Raw genomic sequence first — 18,827 nt, 5'->3', positions numbered from 1 at the left:
CATCTTACTCGCCCGGCCACAGGCGAGCAGAGAGAAAGAAAGAAACCTTTAATTTGTTTAAAGCTGAGTGCTCTGGTGGCAGCACCGCCTTCGTCACCTGGGACCCGTTTGCTCCCTGCCTCCATTCACCTCCAGGAGTTGAGTAGCTGGAGGCAGCAGATAAATTAAAAACTGGTTTCCCAAGTCATTGTAAGCAGCTCTTGAAATTCCCCGCCATGAGGCGGAAACTAGATGGTAATGGTAACAAGTTTATGTGAATGGTGGTGAATGGCCCTGAATGGCCAGGAGTCTTTAGGTAAAGAATGTGTTCATTTGCATTTGAATGCTGCTCCAGCAGCCCACAATGGTTAGTCTTCCTTGTCATTGGTATCAGCTAAGCAGAGTCATATAGCTACTTAAGTATGAATTGTGATTGACCTATGATTTTCTGACATTGTCTTAAATCCTAGTAAACTGCCTCTGGTGTGGAGAGGTCTAGGGGAGGCCGGAGAGCGAAAGACTATTAGTTCTCCTACAAAGAGATTATTCAGTGCTTTGTTTGAACTTGCCAGCTTTAAAAGTTCAAAGTATAAATTGAATTAGGAAAAGTTAATTGCAGTAACTAGATGCCTAGAATATGGCAGGCTAAACTGTATTATATATGTTTAGAATAAGCAGTAATGATTCTCATTTGTCAGATGAAAAAGTATGTAATGCTTACACTTAAGAAATTATTCTAAGTCGGGTTTTCTGAAGTAATGTTTAATGTAACATGAAACTTTTGTATTTGATTTGTTTTGTTTTGCTTTTTTCATATGCCATTGTTGTCAATTTGGGCTTGTACCTGCATCTTGTATTTTGTACATTCGGTTGTTTAAACTTTGGGAATCATTTTTGGTTTCAGTCATGTGTATCTACTTTATAGGTTTAAGTAGACTTCATCACAAAGGTTTATAATTTATTTAGAATTGTGTTAAAACAATGTGAAAACGTGGTTTAACCCCCCGTAACTGCTTGGACACTTTTCACCGTGTTCTATTAGGGGATTTAAAGGCACAGTTAAAATTCTCCTGTGCCCCTTTTCAGTCTTATCAGAATCTGAGATCTTTATCTGTAGGAAGAATGTGGCAGTTTAAAATTCAAGCGGCTATTGGGAACAGAGTGCTAGACCTGCTCTCTCTTCCCTCTGCCTTTCCTAAATATTCTAAAATAATGGTTATAGATTTTTGAAGGACATAGGAAGAAGGTTTAAGAGCTAATGTAAAATAGTGAAAGTTTTTATAAAAGTTGTACATGTGATGAGAAGGTAGGGAGCGACTGACAGTCTATCTCCAGATTCTAGTGGCCGGCCTCAGAGGAGCCGCGCGTCGGCCCACCAATTTGGCTAAGGTAAGGGATGTCCTTCAGGGACCCACGGAGCCTCCCTCGGTCTTTCTTGAGCGACTAATGGAAGCATTCAGGCGGTACCCTGCGACCGAGGGGCAGCGGGCTTCGGTGGCTATGGCCTTTATTGGCCAATCTGCTTTATACTTTGCAGGACTTAGTTAAGGAGGCAGAGAAGGTGTAGACAGGAGAAGAATCTCACGCGCATCTTGGCAGCAGTGGTAGGTGATAAGGGAGAGGTAAGGGTAGAACCTGGGCGATCGCCTCCCACTCGACCGAGATCAATGTGCCTACTGTAAAGAAAAAGGACACTGGAAGAGAGAATGCCCAAGAAGGCAGAGGAAGGAGAAGGAAGCCAAGACCATTTTGGCCTTTCATGAGGACAGTGACTGAGGGGGACGGGGCTCGGAACCCCTCCCTGAGCCCAGGGTAACCATCCAAGTGGAGGGGAAACCAGTAGAATTTCTGGTGGACACAGGAGCACAATAAAAGCTCCCTTGGGGCCGATATCTAAGAAAACTTCTTGGGTCATTGGGGCCACCGGTAATGAGCAATACCCGTGGATGACTAACCGGACTGTAGATCTTGGGACTGGGACGGTCACCCACTCTTTCCTTGTGACCAAAGTCTCTTGTTGGACGAGGGGAGAGTCCAATTCGGGGCCCCCGTGACATTGAATCCTGCCTCTCTGCTACCAGAAGCAGACTTGGAAAAGAGAGAGATTCTGCATTCCTGTCAGAAGATATTGGCTGAAGAAACGGGGGCCAGGCGGGATCTCAGAGACACACCCCTACCCGGGTCCCCCCTCACTTGGTTCACAGATGGCAGCAGCTACCTCTCGGACAGGAAGAGGAGGGCAGGAACCGCGGTAGTCAGCACGGATGAGGTAATCTGGTCTAGCAGTCTGCCAGAAGGCACCTCAGCACAGAAGGCAGAACACAAGCCCTCAGGTTGGCTGAAGAGTCAACATCTACACTGACAGCAGAGGCCATACATGCCCCCAAAGAAGTTGCCCAGGGCACCAAAAGGGGACGTCTGAGGTGGCGGAAGGGAACAGGAAGGCAGATGTTGAAGCAAAACAGGCTGCCTTGGGACTAAACATCCTGCCGCTAGCAAAAGTCTCTTTGGACCCTCCTAGGTCCTTCTCTTACTCCCCAGAAGAGGAGGGGGAGATGGCCAGAAAGCCTGGCAAATACGTCAAGGATAAGTACGGGGTCTGAAAGGATAAGGCAGGTGAGAAGATAATCGTCCCTGAAGAAATGGCAACACCGCCTCACCCATCTGGGTCCAAAATCCGAAAGCTCACCTCCCTAGCCGAGAGAACTGTCGCTAGCTGCAAGGCATGAAATTCCCACCCCTCGAAAGGGAAAGGGGAAATAGGCCGGGCAGCTATTGGGAAGTTGACTTTACGGAAGGAAGTCAAGCCGGCCCGGTAGTCTTTAGCGAAACGGCAACCACAGTAGCCAAGATTGAAGACATCTTTCCCCGGTTTGGAGTTCCAGAGGTAATTGGTTCAGATAATGGGCTGGCATTCATCGCCCAGGTAAGTCAGGGAATTGCCAAGGTGCTGGGGATTAATTGAAAATTGCATTGTTCATGTAGACCCCAAAGTTCAGGACAGGTAGAAAGGATGAATAGAACGTTAAAAGAGGCTATGACTAAATTATCCTTAGAAACTGGCGTGACAGACTGGACAGTCCTCCTTCCCTTTGCCCTATTCCGTGCCCGGAATACGCCCGGGCCCCTGGGAGTAACCCCTTTTGAAATCTTTTTCGGGGCCCCACCACCACTCACTGCTGACCCGTGGACAGAAACTCACGCCCCTCAATCCCTGCTCGCTAGGTTGAAGGCGTTGGAGACGGTCCAAAAGGACGTGTGGGTCCCTTTGGCTGACCACACCAGTTCCAGGTTGGGGACTTTGTCTACGTTCATCGTCACTGGACAGCCAACTTGGAACCCCGGTGGAAGGGACACCCACCGCCATCAAGGTAGACGGCATCGCCTCCTGGATCCATGCCTCTCATGCCAAACCTGCACCACCGCCTGACGATGGATGGACTGTGGAGACTGCTTATAGACACTCTTTGGGGATGGTGGCTGCCACTGACTCCTACTCGCGGCGGGTCTTGATGATGCCCCGCCCAATCAGTTCCCCTTTTATGGGAGAACAAGGAGTGAGGCCCGGCGGTGTGGAGGGGCTGAGGTTTTCTTTTGTCAATAACCCTAGCTGTCTTGCTGGGGCTAGGGGTAACCGCCGGGGTGGGGACTGGGACAGCAGCTTTAATCCAAACCCCACAGTATAGAAGGGCTCAGAGTGGCAATACGAGCCATTGAACAGTCCATCACTATCCCTGACCTCGCTGTCTGAGGTAGTAAGGACGGTGGCCTGTGTGCAGCTTTGAAAGAGGAGTGTTGTTTTTATAGATCATTCAGGCATGGTGAAGGACTCTATGGCCAAACTGAGAGAAGCTCAACAGGGGTGGTTTGAAAATTGGTTTATTCTGCTCCTACTTCTAACCCTCGGGCCCTGTATCGTACCTCTAACTGGGCAAGGGGAAACAGAATATGAGTTCCAGGGTTGAAACTCGGTCCTGAGAAGAGGAGGGAATGTAAGGTCAGGCCTGTTTCTAACTGCCCGGGAAACGGCCAAGAGATTGCAATCTCAACCTTATGTTTGCATTTCCCCAGGCCAATTTGCCAATTTCCCCAGGCCAATTTCCCCAGGCCACCTGCGTGTGGTTTCTGCCTATAAAAGCTTGTAACTAACCTCTGTTCAGGGCTCTCAAGCGGCAGTCTTTTTCTGGACTGCTGCTTGTGGGTCCCTGCGCAGCGCTTGGAATAAACCTCCTGCTCTTTGCATCAAGACTCGGGCTCTGCGTTTGATTTGGGGTCGCCGCTCATCCTTTGGACCGGGGGTCTTTCAGGCCTTACAGGATCAGAAGACCCGGCCGAGGGGCTGGTGGAACCACGGTCCAGTGCGGAGTCCTCGGACCCGAGCCCCCCGGGACCTCCGTGCCCTGCAGCTCCGGCTCGCGGCGAGGGGGCTGAGCCGGCGGCCCGCGGGCGCCCCGTCCCGCCCCCGCAGCCGCGCGCGCAGCCCCGCATCTCCCAGAGGGCGCGGCGGCCACGTGGAGGGGCGCGGGGGCAGCAGTGCCCGGTCTCCCCGAATCCCGACGTGGGGAGGAGCGGTGGTCCATGAGGTCCCCCGTCCCAACTTTCACCCGCGGATACCTGTTTTCTCCGGAGTCTTCTAAGTGCTGGAGGAGCAGAGGCTGAAATTCACCACCCTTGCCCACCCCTCCTCCCCAGCCTCCGCCTAACGGGGACCGGGACTGGCAATAAGTCCCTGAAATTAAGATTTCCCCCCCAACGCCCCATTCCCAAGCGCCTTCTTCCCCTCGGCCACTCACATCACTGGCAACTGTTTTTTTTTTCTCGCCGTTGTATTTCAGACTGACTCAGTGTTTTAATTTTATCAATTCCCCGGGAGGCGTGGATGGCTCGTTTTTAAAGGTGATTTTTACAGGGGAGGAAACAGAAAATTAACCACGTGGAACTAATTTCCATGAAATCTCTGTGCCTACCCACCCAGGATGTTCCCTGGGCACAGGCAATGCTATAAGAAGTCTTTTGGGCCCTAGCCGGTTTGCGCAGTGGGTAGAGCGTCAGCCTGCCGACTGAGGCGTCCCGGGTTTGATTCCAGTCAAGGGCACATGCCTGGGTTGTGGGCTGCATCCCCAGTGGGGGGCATGCAGGAGGCAGCCGATTAATGATTCTCATCATTGATGTTTCTATCTATCTCCTTCTGAAAATCAATTAAAATATTTATTTATTTATTTACCATTTTTTATTAAATTATTATCTGTGTACATATATTACCATTGCTCCCCCCTCCCTTACATACACTCCCGCCCCAGAGTTTTGTGTCCATTGGTTTTGCTTATATGCATGTATACAAGTCCTTCGGTTGATCTCTTATCTCCCCCAGATCTCCTTACCCTCCCCACTGTAATTTGACAGTCTGCTTGTTGCTTTACTGTCTCTATATCTTTCTTTTGGTTCATCGGTTTATAATGTTCTTTATTATCCATAAATGAGTGAGGTCATGAGATGTTTCTCTTTCATTGACTGGCTTTTTTCACTCAGCATGATATTCTCCAATTCCATCCAGGTTGCTGCAAATGATGAGAATTCCTTCTTTTTTTATGGCAGCATAGTATTCCATTGTGTAGATGTACCATGGTTTTTTTGTTTGTTTGTTTTTAAAGGCCATATACTTTATTCTTATTTTTTTATTTTTATATATTTTATTGATTTTTCACAGGAGGAAGGGAGAGAGATAGAGAGCCAGAAATGTCAATAAGAGAGAAACATCAACCAGTTGCCTCTTGCACACCCTCTACTGGGGATGTGCCCGCAACCAATGTACATGCCCTTGACCGGAATTGAACCCGGGGACCTTTCAGTCCGCAGACCGACGCTCTACCACTGAGCCAAACCGGTTTCGGCTGTACCATAGTTTTTTAATCCAACCACCTGCTGACGGGTACCTAGGCTGTTTCCAAATCCTAGCTATTATAAATTGTTCTGTTATGAACAGGGGTGCATATATCCTTTCTGATTGGTGTTTCTAGTTTCTTGGGGATATATTCCTAGGAGTGGGATTACTGGGTCAAATGGGAGTTCCATTTTCAGTTTTTTGAGGAAACTTAATACTGTTCTCCACAGTGATTGCACCAGTCTGCATTCCCACCAGCAGTGCACGAGGGTTCCTTTTTCTCTGCATCCTCGCCTACACTTGTTTGTTGATTTGTTAATGTTGTATCTTTATTTTTTAAAATATATTTTATTGATTTTTTACAGAGAGGAAGGGAGAGGGAGAGTTAGAAACATCATCAATTAGCTGCTCCCCTACTGGGGATGTGCCCGCAACCAAGGCACATGCCGTTGACTGGAATCGAACCTGGGACCCTTGAGTCCACAGGCCGACGCTCCATCCACTGAGCCAAGCCGTTTAGGGCAATAATTTTTTTTTTTTTAAGAAGTCTTTTGTGTGGAAGGTCCTCCTGGATTAGTCACCCTTTAAAGCTTTATTCACTCCTGTAAGCCCAGTTTTCCAGTAAGGGTAAATGTATTTATTTCATAAGAGTTTTAAAGACAGTTTGAAATATTTCTGAAAGGTTAAAGTCTGTGGTGGTGGTCAGGCTAAATAGCCATCTCAGGTGGGGATAGAGAAAAATTGAATTTATTTAAGGAAAGGGGTTGGGGATCGGGATATACAAAGGGTGTTGGGTCCATGATGGCAGCAAAAACATACGTGGGCCAGTGGACAGGGGAAGCCTGGGGGGGGGCTGCTTTGGCTCGCTGAGAAGTCTGAGGAGGGGTCTATTTTTAAAAAAAATATATTTTATTGATTTTTTACAGAGAGGAAGGGAGAGAGATAGAGAGCTAGAAACGTCGATGAGAGAGAAACATCGGCCAGCTGCCTCTTGCACAATCCCCACTGGGGATGCGCCCGCAACCAAGGTACATGCCCTTGGCCAGAATCCCGGGACCTTTCAGTCCACAGGCCGACGCTCTATCCACTGAGCCAAACCGGTTTCGGGGGGGGGGTGTGTGGGTGTGGGTGTGGGTGTGGTGGTGGTGGTGGTGGTGGTGGTGGTGGTGGTGGTGATGATGATGAACAGCACCAGCGGTGGGCGGGTCTCTGGAGGAAGAGCATGCCCTGGAGCCTTTGTCCAGAGCTTATTTATCTCTTTCTTGCTGGTGGGAACCTTAGGGCAGTTCTCAGGGGAGGCCTTAATAGAATATTCTTCAGCTTTCCCGGTGGGCTCTTTCTGGGTCTGGGTTTCCACTGATTGGTGGAGGTGGTGGTGGTGGTGGTGGAGAGGGTCATTAGTCAATGTAGCTAGTCCTGAGGAGGGACACTTGTCTGGTTTTGCTACTTTTCTGGACCTGGAGCTGAAATGTAATTAAGACCTAGATGTTATCTTTCTTGTTTTTAAATACATTTTATTGGTTTTTTAGAGAGGAAGGAAGAGGGATTGAGAGATAGCAACGTCCATGAGAGAGAAAGCTCCATCAGCTGCCTCCTGCACACTCCCTACTGGTTATTTGCCTGCAACCAAGGTACATGCCCTTGACCGGAATTGAACGTGGGACCCTTGAGTCCTCAGGCCGAAGCTCTAGCCACTGAGCCAAACCGATTAGGACATTTCTTAAAAATATATATATATAGATAGATATAGATATAGATATCTATCTATCTATCTATCTATCTATCTCTCTCTCTCTCTCTCTCTCTCTCTCTCTCTCTCTCTCTCTCTATATATATATATATATATGTATATATTGCTGAAAGTATCCCATATGCCCTAACGGGTTTGGCTCAGTGGCTTAAGGGTCCCAGGTTCGATTCCGGTCAAGGGCATCTATCTACCTTGGTATGGACACATCCCCAGTAGAGGGTGTGCAGGAGGCAGCTGATGGGTGTTTCTCATCAATGTTTCTAACTCTTCCTCTCTATAAAAAATCAACTAAAAAAAAAAGTATCACATATGTTTCCCTTCACTTTCCTCCCCCAATTGACCCCTTCTATTCCCCACCCTTTCCCCAGGCCTCCTGCATCCTATTGTCTGTGTCCATGGGTTATGCATATATGCATACAAATTCTTTGGTTGATCTCTTACCTACCACCCTCCCCCACCTTCCTTCTGAAATTCCACTGTCTGTTCCATGCTTTTACATCTCAAATCTATTGTGAGAATAAACTAGTCATCTTTTCTGTCAAAGAACAGTTTATTTTATTTATTTATTTTAAAAATATATTTTATTGCTTTTTAAAAAAATATATTTTATTGATTTTTTTACAGAGAGGAAGGGAGAGATAGAGAGCCAGAAACGTCAATGAGAGAGAAACATCGACCAGCCGCCTACTGCACATCCCCAGGATGTGCCCACAGCCAACGTACATGCCCTTGACCGGAATCGAACCCGGGACCTTTCAGTGCGCAGACCGACGCTCTACCACTGAGCCAAATCGGTTTCGGCGTATTTTATTGATTTTTTTACAGAGAGGAAGAGAGAGGGATAGAGAGTTAGAAACATCAATGAGAGAGAAAATCACCCATCGGCTGCCTCTTGCACACCCCCTACTAGGGATGTACCCGCAACCAAGGTACATGCCCTTGACCAGAATCGAGCCTGGGACCTTTCAGTCCGCAGGCCAATGCTCTATCCACTGAGCCAAACCGGTTTCGGCCTAAGAACAGTTTGGACAGTCGCCATTTTGGACTTCATGACTTGGCAGCTGCCATATTGGCCACATGGCTTGCAGCTCCTGTGGCAGGTGCCATCTTGAAACCACAAAGGCCAACCCCTGAGCTCTAATCAAGAACAAAGGAAGGTCAGGTGCATCAGGGATTATAAAGTTGAGACCACCTGCCCTGTGTGCAAGGGCTTCCAGACCATGTGTGTTCACCTTCTACGGAGAAGTAAATATGTCTGCCTTGCTGCCTGGCTCCCGAGTGTTTTGTATTCTCCCAGAACCCCTGACTTGGGGTGGAGGTGGGGGGGCTCACCTTATTTCTAATAATTCTATTTTGTTCATTAGATTCCACATATGAGTGAGATCTTGTGATACTTGTCTTTCTCTGACTGGCTTATTTGGCTTAGCATAATACTCTCCAGGACTCTCCATAGTACCCTGTTTCCCCCAAAATAAGTGTCTTATATTAATTTTTTCTCCCAAAGTTGCGCTAGGTCTTATTTTCGGAGGATGACTTATTTTCGGGGAAACACGGTACTCTCTAGGTCTCTGTCACAGCTTATTTATCCACTCATCTACTGATGGTGGTACTGCACTGTTTCCAGATCTTAGCTATTGTAAATTGTGCTATGAACATTGGGTTACATACATTCTTTCTGACTGGTGTTCCTAGTTTCTTAGGATATATTCCTAGAAGTAGGATCCCTGGGCCACATGGCATATCTATATTTAATTTTTTTTGAGGAAACTTCATACTGTTTGCCATAATGGATGCACAGTTAGGGAGGACCGGGCCAGCAGGGGAGGGCAGTTGGGGATGACCAGGCCTGCAGGGGAGGAGAGTTAGGGGCAATCAGGTAGGCAGGCAGGCAGGTGAGTGGTTGGGAGTCAGCAGTCCTGGATTGTGAGAGGGATGTCCCGGATAGGGCCTACAAGGGCAGTTGGACATCCCTTGATGGGTCCCAGATTGGAAAGGGTGTAGGTTGGGTTGAGGGACACTGGGCCTCTAGTATATAGTATAATTGGATATCTGGTATTGTGATTTCTTCCAATGTTCTTCTTTCTCAAGATTGTTGAAGTATTTGTTTTAGTGCTGTGAAATATGCTGTTGGTGTTTTAATAGGGAGTGTATTGAATCTGTAGATTGCATTGGGAAGTATGGACATTTTAATAATGTTGATTCTAACAATCCATGAACACAGTATATTTTTCCACTTGTTTATATCTTCCTCTATAGGTCCTGTAGATTTCCTAGTACAAGTCTTTTACGTCCTTGGTTAAAGTTTATTCCTAAGTATTAATTTTTTGGTTACAATGGTAAATGGTTTTTGTTTTTTTGTTTTTTTTAGTATATTTTTGAGAATTCATTATTGGTGTATCAAAAAGCCATCGATTTTTGGTTAATTTTGTATCCTGCTATTTAGCCTTATTTATTTATTAAATATAGTATTTTTCTGGTGGAGACTTTAGGCTTTTCTATGTACAATACCATGTCATCTGTGAATAATGAGAGCTTTACTTCCTCCTTTTATTTCTTCTCGGATGCCTTTTATTTTTTGTCTGATCACTGTGTCTAGGACTTCCAGTACTGTATTGAATAAGAGCTGGTGAGAGGGGACATGCCCTGTCTTATTCCTGTTCTTAGGGGAAATGCTTTTAGTTTTTGCCCATTGTGGATAATGTTCTCTGTACATTTGTCATATATAGCCTTTATTATGTTGATATATGCTCCCTGTATTCCCACCTTGCTGTGAGGGTGTTGGATTTCTGCCAAATGCTTTTTCCTGTGTCTATTGACCAAGTTAACTATTCCAAAATGAAAATCATCCCCATTTCTCTTCCATATGAGTTGGAATATTTATGAATTTAAGTTACCATAGTTTTCTTTACAAACCCAGAGATGCCACTAACAAGTCTGATTTTAAAATTGGGTGGCCAGGGTTGATATGTGAGGTCTGTGGCTATCGATGCATGTGGCATGTGGGAGAGGTCCACTGATTGCATTTGTAGATGCTTATGGCATACACAGGGTTGATATGATCATGTGATATTTGTCTTTCAGTTTGTTTATCTGATGTATCACATTTATTGGTTTGCAAAAATTGTTCCAGCCTTGTGTTCCTGGAATAAATCCCACGTGGTCATGGGGTGTAATATGTTTAATATATTGCTGGATCTGATTTACTAATTATTTTATTGAGGATTTAGCATCCATGTTCATTGGGGATATTAGCCTGTTAGTCTTCTTTTTTTTTTTTTTTTTTTTGTAGTGTCTTTATCTGGCTTTAGAATAAGGATAGTGCTGGCCTCATAAAAAGAGCTTGGAAATGTTCCTTCCTCTTGGATTTTCTGAAATAGTTTGAGTATAGGTTTCTTTTTTTCTTTTTCTTTTTAATATATTTTAATGACTTTTTTACAGAGAGGAAGAGAGAGGGACAGAGAGCTAGAAACATCGATGAGAGAGAAACATCCATCAGCTGCCTCCTGCAGCCCCCTACTGGGGATGTGCCCGCAACCAAGATTCATGCCTTGACTGGAATCGAATCCGGGATTTTCAGTGCACATGCTAATGCTCTCTCCACTGAGCCAAACCGGTTTTGGCAGGTGTTTCTTCTTTGAATGCTTGGTAAAACTCCTCTGTGAAGCCATCTGGACCCAGGCTTTTGTTTGCTGAGAGTTTTTTTGATTATTGCTTCTATTACATAAATTGTTATTGGCCTATTCCAATTTTCTGCTTCTTCCTGATTCGGTTTTGGGAGATTGTGTTTTTTCAGGAATTTGTCCCTTTCATCCTCATTGTCCACCTTGTTGGAATATAGTTGTTCCGAGTATTTTCTTACAACCTTTGTATTTCTGTGGTGTCACTGGTTACTTCTCCACTTTCATTTCTGATTTTATAGATTTGAGTCCTCTCTCTTTGTTTCTTGATAAATCTGGCTAATGGTCCATCAATCTTGTTAATCCTTTCAAAGAACCAGCTCTTGGTTACATTGATTTTTTAAAAATATATATTTTTAGTCTCTGTGTCACTTATTTCTACTCTAATCTTTATTATTTCCTTCCTTCTGCTTACTCTGGACTTTTCTTGTTCTCTTTCTAGTTCTTTAAGTTGTGGGGTTGAATAATTTATTATTAATTTTTCTTGTTTTCTGAGGTAGTGCTATGAACATCCTTCTCGGGACTGCTTTTGCTGAGTGCCAGAGATTTGGAGTTATTGAGTGTTCATTTTCATTTGTTTCCAGGAAGTTTTCTATTTCTTATTTTTATTGATCTCAGAGAATAAGAGAGAGATAGAAACATCAATGATGAGAGAGAACCACTAATTGGTTGCCTCCTGCATGCCCCCTAGTAGGGACCAAGCCCGCCCGCAACCCAGGCATGTGCTCTTGACTGGGATCGAACCCAGGACCCTTCAGTCCGCAGGCTGACACTCTATCCACTGAGCCAAACCCACTAGGGCTGCCTGGGCAGCTCTTTATTCACCATCTATTTTGAGTGATAGCCTTGCTGGATATAGTAATTGTGGTTTCAGAACCTTGCTTTTTATTACCTTGAGTACTTCATGCCTACCTGACATTAAGAAACAGCCCCACAGTCCCACTCAGCAACCACAATATCTTCTTGGTTTTTTGGTGTTGAGGAGGTCACAATTTCCTTATTGACAAATTCACTTTAGCCTATTTGTATCACAGAAGTTCTAGGTTACTTAAATTGCCATACAATTGGCACTCCTTCCTATTAGTGATTTTGGAGTCTCCTTCACTGTAGAGCTTTTAGTGATGTTTTTGTTTTTTTTTTCATGCCTCCTGGAGTTAATTATGAAGGTCCATTAGCTTCTGATGCAAGAACCTGCCCTAGGCCACACACTATATGCCATTAGAACTATAATCATCATTATGTATTAGGCACTCTTGTAATAGAGGCGCTCATAAAGACTGAGCATGTGATCCTAAACTGAGCTGGCCATTGTCCCATTAGGCGACGAAAGCACACCAGGTACAGACACCTACTGACATCTTGGTTCTGTGACTTATGCCACCTGCAGGATGGTTGCCCCTTCTATATTCGGTCTATTGAAGGAGACTATGGTATTGTGATTCACTGATTGGACACCTGGGACTTGGACATGCTTTCAGGATGAGATGCACATAAGTAAAGGATGGATCTTAGTGGAGAGTTGTTGTTCTTTATCCCTTAATTGGTTCATTTCTGATAGAGAACCAAACCCCAAGAGTCACCACCGTTAACCAAGCATCAGGCAGCCAGTCACCTTACTGTTGGTCCACAGTTGGCCCCATCTGCATGTGTTCACAAACATTTGGACTGTTGTCTAAGAGTTGCCTATTTGTGGTAACAAAACTCTGGGAATGTCTTTAATCAGATATCCGAAATATAAAGCCTAGGTAACACTTGTCTGTCCATTATCAAGTCTACACTATCAGGACTCACTGGGAAACTGCTGATCCATGTTGGAGTTTCAGACGTTCATAGTAATCATGGCATTTCTGAGAATGTACAATCCTAGGGTTTCCAACAATGTGTTTCGTCACAATTTCACCTCCCTTACTGGTCTCAGGCTCATAGAGCACCATGCTAGGTTGTTGAAATAAGTTTAAATCAGTTGAATGATTCATGGTGTGTTTCATCCACGTCGGTCATCAGGGATGAATTGTAACAAATCTGTCCTTTCCCCTAATGTAAGGTGACCAGACTTCCCACTTTTGGTGAGACAGTCCCGATTTTTAACAATTTATCCGGCATCCCTGCAGCGTTTTAAAAAGTCCTGATTTTTGGTTCCCAAAAATCGGGACTTTTTTAAAAACACTGAGGGACAAATCGTTAAAAATAGGGACTGTCCTGCCAAAAGCAGGATGTCTGGTCACCTTACCCTAGTGTACTTTTTAAAAATGCAGTTCTAGGTTCATAGAAAAGGTGATCAGAACATACAGAGAGATGTGTGATGAATATTAAACAAGTCAAAAGCAATACTTCCCAACAAGAACGTTTTCACTCTGCCAGCAGCGTTGACTACTAAAGCCCTGGAGCACTTTACAGCCAGCTGGACCTTATTGAAAGTTGTATTTCCACAGCTTTCATGCACTTTCATGTGTGGTGATGGGGATGGAAGGAAAAGAGTCTGCTTCTTCATTTTGTTTTTATTGATTAAACTCTGCCTCTTGGAGAACTGTATCAGGAAGGGGAATGAAAGTTTCTCTCACAAACAATTGATGGTCTTAAAATGACAATATTTGGTGTGGCTTAGTGGTTACGTGTCAATCTATGAACCAGGAGGTCACAGTTCCATCCCAGTCAAGGTACATGGGCTCATGTCTGGCTTGTGGCCTCGATCCCCTGTGGGGGGCGTTTAGGTGGCAACTGATCGGGCATGTTATTTCTCAACTTGCTGTGCACTCTGCTGTTACAGGGAAATAACATACTATCTAATAGAGGGAATATGCTAATTGACTGCTACACCTTCAAAGATGAAGGCACCCAGTCCCCTCAGCCCCGCCAGGTGCCCAGGGCCAGTTCGAGGCTCAGATAACAAGGGCCGGCTGAGGCTTGCGCTGCCGGCAGTGGCAGCAGCAGAGGTGTGATGGAGCATCGCCTTCCCCGGATTGCCTGGTCACCTCCTGGACTGAGAGGGGAGGACAGAGAGGGTTGAGGGGACCCCTCCCTCCAGTGCATGAATTTTCATGAACCAGGCCTCTGGTGTAATGTTATAATATAATAGTAAAGGTGCACAAATAATTTCCAAGAAGTAAGTGTGGGCAAGGGAGTAAGTTTATGGTGATCAGTCATAGAGTAAATGTTTGGAGACAACAGAATCCTATGTAACCTTCCTATAAATGGAGTCTGGGCCGAACCAGTTTGGCTCAGTGGATAGAGTGTCAGCCTGCGGACTGAGGGGTCCCAGGTTTGATTCCGGTCAAGGGCATGTACCTTGGTTACAGGCACATCCCCAGTGGGAAGCATGCAAGAGGCAGCAGATAGATGATTCTCTCTCATCAATGTTTCTAACTCTTTATCCCTCTCCCTTCCTCTCTGTGAAAAAATAAAACAAAAAATAAATAAATAAATAAATAAATAAATAAATAAATAAATAAATAAATAAAGTCTGTGTATCCAGGGCTGTCGTTCTGACACATCCTACTTTTATACATATCTGGAATGTTTTAGGACTCGGTGGCCATTGAGGATGTGGTTGTGACCTTCACCGTAGAAGAGTGGGCCTTACTGGATTCTTCGCAAAAGAAACTTTACAGAAATGTAATGCGACAAACTTTCAAGAACCTGGCCTCAATAGGTAAGGATGTGTACTTTCGTTTCATCAATTAGGTAAGTGTTTCTTAGTCATTGCTTTTTTTCCCTCCAAGGTTTGAATTGTGAAAAGATTGGACCCATAATCTAATATTTCTCTAATATAAGTATTTTGGATTTGTTTTGTTTTGTTTGCATTTCAGGGAAAAAATGGGATGATCGTGATATTGAAGAACTGTATAAAAACCAGGGGAGAAAACTAAGGTGTGTCTTATTTATATTAGAAAGTACTGGCTGATTTGAAGATTTGATTATGTTATGAAATTTTGAAAAAAGGAAATAAAAGAAATAGTCCCTGCTTCAATTTTTTAAAAATTTAATAAATCATTGTTCAGATTATTACAATTGTTTCTCCCTCTCCCCCCCGCCATAGCTCCCCTCCACCTGGTTCCCACCCTCCCTTCTGTCGTGTCGTCGTCCCCGTCCCCGTCCCCGTCCCCGTCCCCCCCCCCCCACCCGCCATCCATAGGTTTATGATTTTTGTCCATTCTCTTCCCGTACCCCACACACAGACACCTCTTTACCCCTGAGAATTATCAATCCCCTCCCATTCTATGCCCCTGATTCTATTATATTCACCAGTTTATTCTGTTCCTCAGACTTTTAATTCACTTGACATTTAGATTCACTTGTAGATAGATATGTATTGTTCATAATTTTTATCTTTACTTTTTCTTCTTTTTTCTCTTTTTAAAGAATATCTTTCAGCATTTCATATAATACTGGTTTGGTGGTGATGAACTCCTTTATTTTTTTCTTACCTGTGAAGCTCTTTATCTGACCTTCAGTTCTGAATGATAACTTTGCTGGGTAGAGTAATCTTGGTTGTAGGTTCTCCCATTCATCACTTTGACTATTTCTTGCCACTCCCGTCTGGCCTGCATAGTTTATGTTGAGAAATCAGCTGATTATCATATGGGTGCTCCCTTGTAAGCTGCTGTTTTTCTCTTGCTGTTTGTAAGACTCTTTGTCTTTTGCTCTTGGCATTTTAATTATGATGTGTCTTGGTATGGTCCTCTTTGGATTCCCTTTGTTTGGGGTTCTGTGCACTTCCTGGACTTATAAGTCTATTTCTTTCACCAGGTGGGGGAGGTTTTCTGTCATTATTTCTTCAAATAGGTTTCCAGTGTCTTGCACTCTCTTCTTCTGGGACCCCCATAATTCTGATGTTGGTATGTTTGAAGTTGTCCCAGAGGCTTACACTGTCTTGAACTTTCTGGATTCTCTTCTCTTCTTGCTTCTCCGGAGGAGTGTCCTGTGCTTCTGTATTCCAAATCTTTGACAGGATTCTTGCGTTCTTCTAGTCTGCTGTTGGGACTCTGTATAATATTTTTTATTTCAGTAGCTTTGTGTGCTGGGTGTCCCATATGAATCAATCGGGTCAGCCTCCCAGTTACCTGATGTGGGCACTCTTGGTGCACCCCTTTGTGGACTGTGTGTACAGCCTTGTTGTAGTTAAGTCTTGATTGTTGTTGGTGTCACTGGGAGGAATTGACCTCCAGGCCACTTGGCTGTGGGGACCTGCTGTCTATAATGGAAAAATTACTGTGCTGGAGACACGTTTATGGGGCAGGACTTGTTCCAGTAGGGCTTTGGTGCTCACTGAGTCTGCCTCTTGAATGTCCCTTATGAGAGTAGTTGAAATCTGGTGTCGTCTCACACCAACCACAAGATATACTAGTTTCTGGATCTCCAATGAGGTGTAGGTCAGATACTGTCTGAGGGCACCCAGCAGTAGCTACAGCAAGAACTACAGTTTTCTCCTCTTTGCTTGGGATTTGGCGGTTTTGTAGCAGTATGATTGGAGCTGCAGTTAGTTTGGTTAAGCCTTGACCAGGCAGGCCATTTATATGCAAAAGCCGCTGTGTGGAGCCTGGACAGGTTTGTAGTATGTGCAGGGCAGGTGTCTGGCAAACAGTGATGGCTGCCTTTCTGCGTTTCCAAGTCCCAGTGTCCTGTGCTCCAGTGCAGTAAACAATGATTGCTGCGCACATCTCTCAGCTTTTCAGCATTTGTGTTCTTTTCTCTTTCCTTCTAGTTGTAAGACTTCCATTCAGCCAGCTTCCCCATGGTTCTGAGTGATAGACATTTTTGTCTTTTAGTTGTAGTTTTGAAATTGTTGTGTGATGAGGCAGTTTAGTGTTTACCTTTGCCGCCATCTTGGTTTCTCTCTCCCTGCTTCAATTTTTACTTATATTAAAAATTTTCACCAAAATTACCTTTTTATTGGACATAAATATAAGTAGCTTACTTCCAAATAGTACTGTTAAATTTTATATATGATGATTACTCTTTTAGTAATAGGAAGGGTGAAATCCTCTTGCAGAACATTGTTTCATTTTCTTAAGTAATACTTTATTGTTGAAAGTTACATGTGTCCCCCTTCTAACTCCATTGAGAACATTTCTTATATTGAACTTTAAACAAATCAGACAGAAAGTCTACCCCTTTTTAACTTATTATTATTGATTTTAGAGAGAAACATCTATCAGTTGCATCCTGCACACATTCCAACCAACTGAACCACTCTGGCCAGGGCAAAAACCCTACCCCTTTGATACAAACCATAAAGATGCAGTTCAAATACCCTAATAAGCAAAACTGTTAATAAACAAATTATTAATACTATACTTCTTGTCTTTTACAGAAATCATATGGCAAAGAGACTCTGTGAGACTAAAGAGGGTAGTCAATGTGAAGACAACTTGAATCTTATTTCAGAAAAGACTTTGAACAAGAAGAGCACTGCAGTGAAACCACATGAATGCAGTACACGTGGAAAAGTCTTTACCCACCATTCACTCCTTGATAGGCACAGCAGATGTCACATTGGACACAAACCACACGACTATGACAAATACAGAGAGAAGCCTTATGCATTCAGGACATGTAATAAAACCAGTTATCACCATTTTTTTTATAAACAAAAAAGAAATCACAGTGTAGAGAAATCTTACAAATGTAAGGACTATGGGGAATCTTTTAGGCATCACCAGTCTGTTCACAAACATGAACAGATTCACACTGGAGAGAAATGGTATCAGTGTAAACAATGTGGAAGAATCTTTAGCTCTCATCAAGCCTTCCAAAAACATAAACAAATTCACACAGGAGAGAACCCCTATGAATGTAAACCATGTGGTAAAGCTTTCAGTCGTTCCAGTTCTTATCAAAGTCATGGAAAACCTCATGCTGGAGAGAAACCTTACGAATGTAAGGAGTGTGGGAGAGCCTTCCGGTATTACTCTACCTTTCTATTACATGAGAGAACTCATACTGGAGAGAAACACTTTACATGCAAGGAATGTGGTAGAGGCTTTCGTCGTTACCGAACCTTGAAACACCACATGAGACTGCACACTGGAAAGACACCCTATGAATGTAAACAATGTGGTAAAGCCTTCAGAGGTTTGGTTTGGTTAGAGAAGCATGAAAGAAATCATACTTGAAACCCTGAATGTAAGGAATGTGAAAAGGCCTCATATCAACAAATTTTTGAAAGTGCACACTAGACTGCACACAACAGAGAAACCCTATGAAAATGAACTAAAGCCTTCAGACATTCCTCTTTAAAAGTCATTAAAGAAATTATGATAAAAATCCTATGAATGTAAGTAGTTTGATAAAGCCTACAGACCTTACAGTTTCTTAGAAACACAAGAGAATTCATGAAAGCTTAATAGAAATTAATGTTTAGTGTTCCAGACAACAGCACAGTTCCTGATAAATGTGTAGCCCTATCCGGGTTGGCCCAGTGGATAGAGGGTCAGCCTGAACACTGGAAGGTCCCAGGTTCAATTCTGGTCAGGGTCACATACCTCAGTTACAATTTCCCCTACCTTGGTCAGATGCATGCAGGAGGCAACCAATGTTTCTC

At 44.1% G+C, this 18,827-nt stretch overlaps 1 protein-coding gene across 1 annotated transcript; it reads left to right on the top strand.

The window, feature by feature from the left end:
* Positions 1–14,793: 14,793 nt before the first annotated feature.
* Positions 14,794–18,399, top strand: LOC123653334 (zinc finger protein 709-like). Its single transcript, XM_045589317.1, has 3 exons — positions 14,794–14,936; positions 15,094–15,154; positions 17,598–18,399. Exons 1-3 carry the CDS (start codon positions 14,903–14,905, stop codon positions 18,397–18,399), a joined length of 897 nt encoding a protein of 298 aa, XP_045445273.1. The 5' UTR covers positions 14,794–14,902.
* The last annotated feature ends 428 nt before the right edge of the window (positions 18,400–18,827 follow it).

This window comes from Pipistrellus kuhlii, unplaced genomic scaffold (genome assembly GCF_014108245.1).
Source record: "Pipistrellus kuhlii isolate mPipKuh1 unplaced genomic scaffold, mPipKuh1.p scaffold_m20_p_30, whole genome shotgun sequence".
NCBI lineage: Eukaryota > Metazoa > Chordata > Mammalia > Chiroptera > Vespertilionidae > Pipistrellus > Pipistrellus kuhlii.
This window is presented reverse-complemented; position numbering and strand designations above follow the sequence as displayed.